Below are 12350 nucleotides of genomic sequence, written 5' to 3'. Positions count from 1 at the left end.
GGAGTTGTGCAAAATAAAGCCCAAAGCAACCCAGGAGACCAGGGCATCGGGAGAGCCTGAGCCCGGTAGGCGCATCGCAGCCGGGGCCACCCGCATCCCCGCTCGGCGACTCGTTCGTAGGAGGATGACGCAGGCGGGAGCCGCGGGCGGCGTTGGCCACGCGGCACCCGAAGTGGCCGCGCGGGTCCCTCGCGTACTCCTCTGATTCCACCAAGCCCGGGCGGGAGACTCGGTTCCCGAGGCTCCGGGATTGAAGGGGGGACCCAAGCGAGGGTGAAATGGCCCGATGACAAAGGAAATGTGATCCCCTTCGCTGCCCAGGTTTCGGAGAGGACGGCCGTGAGGAGGAGGGGCGCGCGGCGCGCGCGGAACGCGGATAGCATTGCACGACGGCCCCGCGCGGAGCGGGCGGCGGGTACATCCAATATCTTCCCGCCGATGAATAATTCAGGGCGGCCCGCGGGGACCTGCGGCCCCGCGCCGCGGAGCGCCTGAGGCCGGAGAAGGGTCGGAGCGCGCGCTAGAGAGAGCTAGGAGGCCGGGGGACACACGGGCGCCGGGCCGCGTGGGGCGCGCGTGCGTGTGAGCGCATCGAGACCGCGGCCCGGCCCGACTGCGCACAGACGCGGACTGTGTGGGGCGCGCGTGCGTACTTGGGCACGCGTGCTTCCGCGGGCCGGGGGCCCCCGCACGAGGTGCAGCTGCGCGCCCGAGCCGACCGCGCCGCGGGGGAGTTTGCGCCTCGGCCGCCACGCAGGAGCTCCTGCCGCCGCGTCATGCGGCGGGGCGGCCGGCGGCGCGCGCGGGGACTCGGACTGCTGCGACTCCGGGACGTTTTCCCCTCCCTCCAGGAGACTCAATCCATTTAGCCGGAGGGCAAAAAGGAAAAAAAAAAAAAAAAAGGTAACACAAGCAAGACTCGTCGGGACCAAATTGTTTTGCGCCGCGGGGACCGGATTCCACGGCGGACTTTGAGACTTGTGCGGGCGCTCGCTTGCTGCGGAGTAACAGTGCAATCCCGCCCAGCCGAGGTGGCCCAGGGGTCGCCTCCACCGCGTCCTGGATGCGCTCTGCTGAGTGAGCCGCGCGCCCTCCTCCTCGCCGCACGCCCTCTGCCCTCCGGCCCGCCTGCAAATGGCTTCGTTCCCTGAGACCGACTTCCAGATCTGCCTGCTGTGCAAGGAGATGTGCGGTTCGCCCGCGCCTCTCTCCTCCAGCTCGTCCGCCTCGTCGTCGTCCTCGCAGACGTCCACGTCGTCGGCGGGCGGTGGCGGCCCGGGCGCGGCGGCACGGCGCCTGCACGTCCTGCCTTGCCTGCACGCCTTCTGCCGGCCGTGCCTCGAGGCGCACCGGTTACCGGCTCCCGGCGGCGCCGGCCCTGCCGAGGCGCTGAAGCTGCGCTGCCCCGTGTGTGACCAGAAGGTGGTCTTGGCCGAGGCGGCGGGCATGGACGCGCTGCCGTCGTCCGCCTTTCTGCTCAGCAACCTGCTGGACGCCGTGGTGGCCACGGCCGACGAGCCGCCGCCCAAGAACGGGCGCGCGGGCGGCGGCCCCGGGGGCGCGGGCGGCCACAGCAACCACCGGCACCACGCGCACCACCCGGCCCAGCGCGCCGCCGCTCCAGCGCCGCAGCCGCCGCCCGGCCCGGCCGCCTCCCCCGGGTCGCTGCTGCTGCGGCGGCCGCACGGTTGCAGCTCCTGCGACGAGGGCAACGCCGCCTCGTCGCGCTGCCTCGACTGCCAGGAACACCTGTGCGACAACTGTGTCCGCGCGCACCAGCGCGTACGCCTCACCAAGGACCATTACATCGAGCGCGGCCCGCCGGGGCCTGCGGCCGCCTCCGCGGCACAGCAGCTGGGGCTCGGGCCGCCCTTTGCAGGCGCGCCCTTCTCCATCCTCTCGGTGTTCCCGGAGCGCCTCGGCTTCTGCCAGCATCACGACGACGAGGTGAGTGCGCGTGGGGCGCGGGCGAGAGGAAAGAGACTTTTTTTTTTTTTTTTTTTTGTGGATTTGTATCATCGCCACCCCCCCCCCCCCTTAAGTTTCTCGGAGAACCAGGACTTGAAGACTGTTTCCTTCTCTGCATGTCCGAAGAGTCTCAAAACACGAGATTTCCTCGTTTCTTGTTTCATTTTGTTTCCTTTTAGTGGTGAGGTTCGAACCCAGGGCTTATGCTACTCAAGTCTACCCCGGATTTCCCGGCCTCCCTCTTTATTTATTTTTATTATTTTTTTTATTTATTTGTACACGAGTGTGTAGGTCAAGAGATAATTTTCAGGAGTCGCCTCCACCCAGTGGAACCTGGGGACCCAAGCCAGGTCTTGCAGGTTTTACGGCAAATGCCTCTTAACCAATAAGTCATCTCTCCAGCCAAACTTCACTTATTAATGTTTTTTTTTTTTTCTCTCTCCTGCGTGATAAAATGTTGCAGTGGGTTTTTTCTTGTTAGGCACGAGTTGTGAGGAGATAAAGTATGTTTGGGGAGTCGTGGACTTCTTTTGTGTGGGCCCGCCAGAGGCCGCCCAACGTGCTGAGAGGGCTCTGGGGTGGGGAAGGGATAGTTGCAGTGCGGGGTGGCTTCCCACGTGCGTGCTTGGCCGGAGGACTTGATTTTCGTTTGTCAGTTGCACAGGTTGGCATTTACCGGGTTGTCTGCAAGGAGGTTGGTAAGGGGCCTTGACTCTGACATTTTACTAACTAAGGAACCCCGTAATAAGTCCTTATTTTTGCTTCTGCAGTTGTTTTACACACTATGTAAAGCATGTTCTGGTCGGTGAGTACCCACGTGCAGTGACCATGTGGCCTCCTGGGGGCCCTTGAGAAAGATAGCCAGATTGGGTCCACCGCAGTTGGGTTTCTGGCGCTGTTCCCAAGCCGGCCCCATCTCCTATCCCGCGGGGACCCGGTAGCCACCCCGCATCGTCATCCCCAGGCACTCTACTTGCCTTGGAAAAACGCGGAGCCTCCTGCAGCTCGAAATGGGGGGTATGAGTATCTGAGGGCGGCAGTGCAGCCCTCGGACGTGATTACCTCTTTGGGCATTATTTTTATTTTGGTATTGGACCACCTTCGGTTCCCGCGATCCCCACTGGAAGCTGAGGGAAGAGGCTAGGCGGGACCACCCTTAGTCTTGATGGGTTAGGTAACCTTGCCTCGTTCTGCCCTGTAAATCTGAGACCCTGTGCGATTTGCCGTGGTATTCCTGTCGTTGAGAGGACAGCGGGGCGGGGGGTGGGGACGCACGACAAACAATCCCGCGTGGCCGAGCGTGGCATTGCCGGCACCGCCGCAGCGGGGTCCACATTCTAACGCGTTATTTGGGGAGGAGGGTGGAGTTATCCTCTATCGGCCTTAAATTGACTGATGTTGGAAAAAAAATTAATTTTAATGCTAAGAGTGTAAGCTTTTTTAAAAAGGTTTCTTTCGAAGTGAAGTCAGTGACTCACTTCTGTTTTCAGACCAGGGTTGACTCCCGCTTTCTCGTATTTGTGGTTGGATGTTTCTAGTATGTTCTTTCATTACTTATAGAAAATCCCCTGAGCAGGAAGATGGAGCCAGTTCACTTGATCCTAATCGTAGGATCAAATTCGAGGACCAGGCAGGGAAGAGCCCCTTGAAACCGGGATTGTTGCCCTCCACTGGGGGAGAGGAAGGGTTGAAGTGTCATCTTTTTTTTTTGTTTGTTCCTTTTTAGTCAAAGGTGTGTCAAAAAATCGGCTGTAGGTGTTTGGTAAGGCTGATTTGAGAAGGACTAACTCCCTGCCTATTTATTTTGAGATAGGGTCTTGTCTCTAGCCTAGGATGGCTTGGAACTATGTAGCCCAGGTTGGTTGGTCTCTGATGCAGTCAGTCGTCTCTTCCCCCAACTTCCCAAATGCTGAGATTACAGATATGAGCCACCATGACTGACTTTACCTCAAAACAACACAAAACATTTTGGAGTAAGCAGATAGAATGAGTCTCTTGGTGGCGTCTTTGTGTGAGTGCTTTCCTCTCATCCTCCCATCACCTGCTTTCTGGCTCAGTTTTCTTCTGATTTCCTGTCATAAATACATACCTACGTTGGGGGTCTGAGACCATGTCAGCTCTGTGGTTTTACTTCACAGCTTCACAGAGGTGGTCCCCTGCCCACACCTTTGAAGCCCCCCTCATCCCTACAGAAGCCACCTTGAGGGAAAGCTGGGCTTTTTCCTCCTCAGGGGATGGAGGCTCCTTTCCCACCGTTTCTCTGCAGATGATACAGTTTCATTATTTGCCATGTCTGGTTTATTCACTGTAAATTATCGGAGCATTTGAACCACGTGGGAGAGGTGCTTTCAAACCTGGGACTGGCCCCAGATGTCTTTAAAGTCCCTTTCCCCATGTGCGGTCAGGAAATGTTAAGATTGGGGGTCTGTTGAAGGGAACCTCAGGTTTGCTGAGTGAATTTTCTCAGCTTTTCATTGAAGCAAGAAGCTTGGAAATTGTTAAGACTCTTGAAGGTGACAGAAAGGTACTTGGGATAAAAAGAACCACAGGCCTCCTTTTCTCTCTGATGGAGCAGATCTTTTTGCCCTGACTGGGAAAGAGTACCTGAGTCGCCTGTGTGTGTGTGTGTGTGTGATTGATAGGTGGGGGCTGTCTTCACTTTTGGGGGCTGTGATAGATGGACTCCTGTCTTAACTGTGTTACACAGAGCGACTCCTTGAGTTCCACTGTGCCATCCTGTGTTTAAAATATGTGTCCGTGTTAAGTTAATCCTCTCAACAGGATGAAATGATTTGGGGTATCCTTTTGGAGGACTGATGGTGATGTGGCTGGAGTCCCTTGCTTGTCACCCAACTTCTCAGAGAAAAATGCAGTTTCCCTGGGGAGATGACCTATCTTAGGTATCCCCCAAAACCTCCAATTTGGAAACTGAGGCAAGATATCTGAATATTCAGTTGGTTTAAGTAAAAATTACAAGGACTTTAAAACCTAGAGGAAGCCCGACAATTGGGTTATACCTGCAATTCCAGGATGAGGCAGGAGTATGGCTATGACTCTGAGGCAAGCCTGGTCTACAAAGTGAGATCTTATTTCAAAAAACTAAAAAATAAATAAACAAATAAATAAAAAATAAAAAGTAGACATTTAGGTTTCAGTCAAAGGGAGACATGCTTGCTTGGGCTTTTGTCTAGTTTTGTGCCTGGAGAACCAGTTAGTCCTGAGAGTCACTGTGTCTACTCAAGAAGAGGGAGAAGAAAGTTTTCTGATCCTAGGGACAGGTCCCCATGACCACATGTGAAAAGCTCAAAGCTTCTGAGATTTTTCTGAGGGGTGTCACTGAGCTGGCTGCTACCACAGCCTACTGGGGACTCTGATCCCCCCTCTTCCCAGTGGCTACCTAGGATATGAGCCCTTTGCAACTTAGGAAGCCATATTGGGAAGGCAGGCAGTGTGCATTGAGTGTCCCAGGGCTTGCTTCAAATTGCAGGACTCTTGGGGACGTGAAGGACAGGTAGGTGATGCTTTAAGTATGACATTGCCTCTGGCTGTAGGGGAGGCCTCCCTGGGATTTGGCAGAAAAGGATTTTGAAACTTTTGGATGGAGGGTAGGATGAAGGTCCTGATGAGAGGGGTTCATTCAGCCTGAAGCTGGGTTCTGGAAAGATCTAGAATTCAAAACTGACTTATCTCAGAATATGGAGTCCTGCTGGGACTCACTTTCTCCCAGAATCCTGATCTGGCTCCAGGGTTCCCATCATTGTGAACAAGGTAATTGGCTGCCTAAAATACTACTTGGTAAAGTTAGTTGTCTGAGTTTCTGTCTCTGATCCTACAGTGAGCATCGTCAGCCTGTATTCTGTATTGCTGTTGGTTTGTTGTTGTTTTGTGTTCTTGGGATTGCAGCTGCTTTTGACATGCAGGGACTCAGTGTCTATATGTCTCTTAACATTGTGTATTTTTGTGTGAATTACAAAATCTATGCAAGATGGTTTTAAAACCATAGGATTTTGTTTCTCATACATGAAGATCAGAGTAGTTGTTTCGCAATACTCCCCCATTTAATCAGGATCTTCCTCCATATACCACACTGGCCTTCCCTCTCCCCGATTCTCTGCCTCTGCAGGCCAAAGGATGCTGGATTACAGGAACACCATCCAGCTAGACCAAAAAAATATGCTTTCCTACCCTTTCCTCATCCTACTGTTTCTGGAGATCATATTTATGGTAAACTTTGAATTTCTACCCCCCCCCCCCAAAAAAAAAACCCCCAGGATTTAAATAGGAATCTCATTGATGGGAGAGAGGTGGAGGTCCCAGGTCACACACAGTGCTCGTATCTCATCTGTGGGCCACAGAACTAAACTTTGAGTTCCTCACATGTGATTACAGAGGCTGGTGCCTGTTGTTCACCAAGTAAATACTTTCCATGAATGTAAAAACATGGCGGACACTTGCTGACTGTTACACTTTGTCGGTTGTTACCTGGGATAGTCATTGAACTGCATAGAGCAGGCTTTCATTAGGGCTAGTTTGGCCAGTCCTTTCGTGCTGATAAAGCTGCCTCAGACACAGGAAGAGGCCATAAACTGGGATAGATGGAGGAGGCTGTGGTATCTTTCTGGTGTGGGGACCCTTCTGTGTATGCTTCTGAAATTATCTCAAGGAGGGGAGGAAAATCTGGAAATTGCATAGACTTGATGGTTGTTTATAAAATTTGATTTTCAGTGTTTGGATTCTGTATTTTGGATATCAGTGAAGTTGTTTTAGGGGGAAGAGGAAACTTACAGACTTCGATTTCCTTTATCAAGAACATTTTTCTTAAATTGTATCTGGAATAGGGGATTCTTGAAAGTGTTTGGAGACTAATGAAATTGCTTACCCTAGCCCGGGTGTTACCTTTATTTTACTCAGATAAATGCTTTTTTTTTTTTTTTTTTGGGAGAGTCTCAGCCCTTCGTTCAGTTAGTTGTCTTGTGGTTTGTTAAAAGCCCGCCCCTTAAAATGGCTGCAAGTTTCTCTTGAATGCCTTTTGTCTTTTAAAACACAGCTTGGTTGTGTGTGTGTCTGACCTTGTAGGAGCAGCGAAGGTGGGGCTGCTTTTAAGTTTGCCTGGGTGGAAGGTGTGTTTTAATTTATTCGAGGTTCTGATGTGTTCCTCCCCATCCTTTGGTTTTGCTACAGTAGCTCAGACTGGCTACAAACTTAGCTTTCCTGCCTCAGCCTCCCCAGTGGTGAGAGAGGACTGGCTTTTGCAGGGCCACCTTGGTTGGGCTGTGCAGTTCTAAAATTTAACCCCCTCTGGCGGCTCAGAGTCACGTGGTTCGCTCACCCTCACTGTTTCTCCATCCAGTTCCAAACACAGGTCAAGGTTTATTGGAGTTGGGTTCATTCTTAGCAAACAGTGGTGGAAGATCATTGAGACGAATTTCTACCCTCCACCTATAACACAAAGATGGCGTCCCAAGGGCTGTTTCTCGACATCTCTGTTTTGAAAGACCGCAAGAGGATAGGATCAAGAGGTACGGTTGCCATCGACGCATCCTGATGAAGACCCTCCACAGCCTTTCTGATTGGTTTCCCGAGCTTTCAGTTTTTCCATCATCCCGCACACCTGAGACCTGCTTGCTCTGAAGTAAACTCTTCTTGTGTATCTGTGTTGTGTGTGTTGTGTGTGTCTGTCTGTGTGTGTCTGTCTGCCTGTTTGTGTCTTCCACTGTGAAAGACTGTGTTCTTAATCACCTTCTACTTTCATCTTTGAGACCCAGGCCTCTCAGGGAGCCTGGCTAGCCAGAACTTTTGCCTGGAACCCAGGTCCTCAGGAATGACCAGAAGCAAGTTACCCCTTACCTGCAGTCTTCCAAGTCCCTTTGAAACCAAATGGGTTGACTGGCTATCGGATTAGGGGGGCCCCGGAGGCAACTTGCTAGTTTATTTGCATCTGAAAGTGACTTCGCTTCCCTTCCTTGGGGTCAAACTTGGAAACAGGACTTGTTCACTACTGGTGTTTTCTTCTTTATTTTTAAGGTGGAGAGTCTAGAATAGGGAGAATGACCTGTTGCCCGGGGCTCTCCTCCACTGGAGCCCACTGTGAGTATTTTTGAGATCTGTATTAGGTTGCTAGTAGGCTACTTGTTTTTTTCTTCCTTCCTTAAAAATAGATTTCTCAAGACTAGTTTTAACTGATGTTCAGATCAGCTGGACCTATTGGTGTCCCCTCTCCCAGCAGTGATCCCCGTTTAATTATAGGACCCCGTACCTCCAAACCTTGCTAGTTCTGTAACCCAGATGGCTCTGGAGGAGGTGACCTCTGAGGCGGTCTGTTCTCTGTTAAAAGTTGATTGGGAGGTTTTGTCACTAATTGGTTTGTTCTGTTAATTCTGAATTTTTTTTTTTTTTTTTTTTTTGTGGTTTTGCTTTTTTTAGATAGAGTCTCACTACCCAGCTTTTTGGCTGGTTTGAAACTCAGATCCTCCTGCCTCTGCCTTGAGTGCTGGAAAGAAAGGTGTGCACTACTAGGCTCAACCCCATAATCTTTTTTTCTTTTTTTTTTAATTAGTTTTATGTGTGAGAGTACTTTGCCCGTGTGTATGTCCCTGTACCACAACATGTTCCTCATGCTGGTGGGGGTTAGAGGAAGATGTCTGCCAGGGACCGGAGTTACCGGTGGCTGTGAGCTGCCATGTGGTACTGGGAGGGGTCCCTTGGAAGAACTGAGCCATCTCTCCAGCACCTCCTGTTGATTTTTGATTACAGTCATTTCTCTGTAAGCATTTTCTTAGGATAGCTTGTGTCCGTGGTAACAGTTTGAAGCAGATAGATGAGTAGAAGGAGATAGACTGAGGAGAGGACCTTGTGGCTTTGCTTCCTTGTGTGTGTTTTGAATTTTGAAGCATTGGTGAGAAGCCCTAAGATGGGGCAGTGGTGGCTCAAACCTTTAATCAATCCCAGCTCTCTGGAGGCAGAAACAGGCAGATCTCTTGAGTTCCGAGAAGAGTCCGGTCAACAGAGCCAGTATCAGGACAGCCAGGGCTACACAAAGAAACCTCCATCTTGGGGACCCCGGCCTCCCCCAAAAGGAAGTTTCGCATTGCTAGCTCCATTCTATAGCTTGTTAATTATGGGATGTTTTGATGAGCTGCTTTCTAGCCATAACCATTTGCAGAGGTGGAAAAAAAAGTTTTCTCCATCAGATGGTTCATCCCTTAAGTTCTATCTATGCCTGGCACCCACTCCTGCATCACTGCGTATCCACCCTCCTGTGTACATACACATAATAATAAAAAAAATAGTTTTTCATCCAGGTATGGTGGCTCATGGACCAGCCAGCTCTCCTGCAGCCCCTTTTAGTCTGAAGGCTGCGACGGGCTAGGCTAGCCTGCAGCTCAGAATGCAAACTGCACCTAGATTCTGTACAAGTAAACCCCGTTTGTTCTGTCTTTCCCTTTGCGACTCCTGCGAGCCACAGAGCACCTCTCCCTTGAGCCTTACCACCACATTTTAACACCTGCAGTTTGATTCTGTGCCCTCTGGGATCCATGCCAAAGGGAGGGAGATTGTGTTGATTTAGACTCTATCCTTGGCTTCTAGCCAATGTCTTTCCCAATGTATGCATAAGTGTGGGGTAATAAAGTCAGGTCAGTAAAGATAAGTAATGCATTATTTTGTGTGTGTACGTAATGTGTGTGGTGCACAGTGGAGGTCAGAGGACAACTTTACGGATGGAGTCCATTCCCTCCGCATGGCTTCACATGGCGTCTCACTGTGTGTAGTCCTTGCTGGCCTGGAACTTGATGTGTAGAGCAGGCTGGTCTCAGTGAGATCCACCTACATCTGCCTTCGGAGTGCTGGGGTTACAGTCAGGTTTCCTCTACCTTTATTGGGGGTTAGGCTTACTCACTCAGCCCTTTCGTTGATTTAAGACATCAGTAGCCCAGGATAGCCTCCCGCTCAGTCATTGTGCCAGGATTACAGGTGTGGTCCACGCCTCCTAGGTCCTGCCTGTGCTCCTTGTAAAACTATTTTGTAGTTAGTTGTACCTGCAGCTGAGGCAGGGGAATTAAACGTTCCCAGGCCATCCTAGGTTATAGAGCTTGCAAGACTTGCTTTTGGGGCAAAAGTTTCTGTTTGATGACTAAAGTGATACTCTGAAGCGCTTTGGGTGGGTCCTTAGTCACACAGCCCATGGGCTGGAGAGGAGAGGGAGTAGGGCAGGAGGTCTCAGCCTTCCTTCTCAGTGTGGCGGGCTTACATGTGGTCTGTTACTGAAATCCAGGTGCTAAGGATCCTGGTAGCACCCGACAGGTCAGCTGGGTAGGTGAGGGGCTGAAAGTCTTGGAGAATGGGGGTGGGGTTTAGATGTTGGCCTGACTCCACCTCTTGTGGGCGGAGTCTAGGAAGGGTGTTGTGATGGGGAGCTTCACCCCCTTTTTAACCCCTTGAAGTTCCTCTTCCTGGAGCCTGGTGTGGACCATTTGAATGTATCAGCTAGGAACTGTAATTCCAGTACCTAGGAGGCAGAGTCAAGAGAAGTAAATTCAAGCACAAGCCAAAGCTACACAGGAAGACCCTGCCTAGTCAGGGTCAGTCAGATGGCCAAATTGGTCAAGTCATGTCCACCAAGCGTGAAGACCTGAGCTCAGTGCCCAGGATCCCACAGGGCAAGAGGGGAAAACTTAACCCCTTGCTGTCTGTCTGTCCATGTTTGTCAGGCCATGGGTGCAGATAGAAGCAAACAGTGGAGAGCAGCTTCCCACCCAGGTTGAATCGTGTGGATTTCATTTAGCGGTCTTTACATGGGTTCCTGTGGGCTGTGGCTACGTGGCTGCTCAGTTAGTGTTGAATGCCACAGCTGCTGGACCATGAGCTGGTGAGGCATGGTATGACATCTGTTGATCAGGGGAAGTTTGTTTGTTTGTTTATTTGTTTTTAAAGATTTATTTTATTTATATGAGTACACTGTCACTGTCTTCAGACACACCAGAAGAAGGCATCAGAACCCATTACAGATGGTGGTGAGCCACCATGTGGTTGCTGGGAATTGAACTCAGGACCTTTGGAAAAGCAGTCAGTCAGTGCTCTTAACTGCTGAGCCATTTCTCCAGCCTGGAAGTCGAGTTTTTATTTCTCTGTAGCCCCGGCTACCCTGGAACTCCCTCTGTAGACCAGGCTGGCCTAGAATTCAGAGAGCACAGAAAGAAGCCTGTCCCCACATTCTACTTGGGTATGGTGACTCAAGCCTGTAATCTCATCAAGAGACTAGAATGTTCTCCTGGCCCATGCACATGGAACCAGCACACTCAGGCCAGGGTCCGGACTCTCAGGCTCAGTGGCCTCCACCTCTTAACCCATTCACCTGTGAGCCTGTCTGATTACATCATTGTATTTGTTGATCATCCTAGCCTGATAGAAGGAAGGCTGAAACATGAGTCCCGAGGTTTGTCGGTGCTGTGTGGGTGGCTGCCCCGGAAGACAGCTCAGAGTGTCTCCATTCCAGATGGAATTTGGTACAGACTAAAGAAGGGAAGGAAAGCTCGGTGCTGGTTGCAGGAAGGCACCCCAGCTTGGCACCTCTACCCCTTCTGTCACTCGTGTCTTTGAATGCCTCTTCTGGCGTCTGTTCCTCTAGAGAAATGACTAATGCCTGCCCAGGGACTTCCTGTTTGGATGGTTTCCTTCATATAGATTTAGGCATATTTTGGCAACACCTGCTCTCTGTAAAAACTGCACTAGTCCCCCAGGTATGGTGGCTCAGGCATTTACTCCCACCCAGCCCCTGAGAGGCAGGGGTAGGTAGATCTCACCTGGTCTGCATAGTAAATTCCAGGACAGCCAGAGCTACATAGTGAGATCCTGTCTTCGAAAACAAACAACAAAAGCAAACTACCCGCTCTCCAGCCTCTGGATCTTTTCTCTAGGATGCTGTGAGAGGGAGGTTCGCTCGCAGTTGGTTACCTCCTTGTGAAGTGGGGAGTCAGTTTTTCAGACTTTTTAAAAAAACATTTATTTTTTATTTATTTATTTTAAGGTTTATGAGTATTTTGCTTCCATTTATGTTTGCAGCTTGAGCATGATTGGTGCCCACAGAATTCAGAGGACTGGAGTCACGAACGGTTGTGAGCTGCCACCTGGGTGCTGGGAATCAGTCTGGAAGAAAAGCTTCTGCTTTAACCTCTTGCCATTTTTTTTCAGCCCCTTACTATCTTTTTTAAAAACTGTAGCTGTCTTCAGACACACCAGAAGAGAACATTCAATCCCATTACAGATGGTTGTGAGCCACCGTGTGGTTGCTGGGAATTGAACTCAGGACCTCTGGAAGAGCAGTCAGTGCTCTTAACCACTAAGCTCCAGCTCCCTCAGCCCCTTATTTGTAACTTTATTTATTT

The 12350-nt window shown here is 51.0% G+C and overlaps 1 protein-coding gene across 1 annotated transcript in view; it reads left to right on the top strand.

The window, feature by feature from the left end:
- The first annotated feature begins 1072 nt into the window (after positions 1–1072).
- The window catches only part of Trim71 (tripartite motif containing 71), a 50323-nt gene continuing 39045 nt past the window's right edge, over positions 1073–12350 (top strand). The window contains exon 1 of the mRNA XM_034524990.2: positions 1073–1947. Within this exon, the coding sequence (XP_034380881.1) occupies positions 1135–1947 (813 nt within the window). The 5' untranslated portion in view covers positions 1073–1134. The remainder of the gene's footprint in view (positions 1948–12350) is intronic.

This window comes from Arvicanthis niloticus, chromosome 21, assembly GCF_011762505.2.
Source record: "Arvicanthis niloticus isolate mArvNil1 chromosome 21, mArvNil1.pat.X, whole genome shotgun sequence".
In the NCBI taxonomy this organism is placed as follows: Eukaryota; Metazoa; Chordata; class Mammalia; order Rodentia; family Muridae; genus Arvicanthis; species Arvicanthis niloticus.
This window is presented reverse-complemented; position numbering and strand designations above follow the sequence as displayed.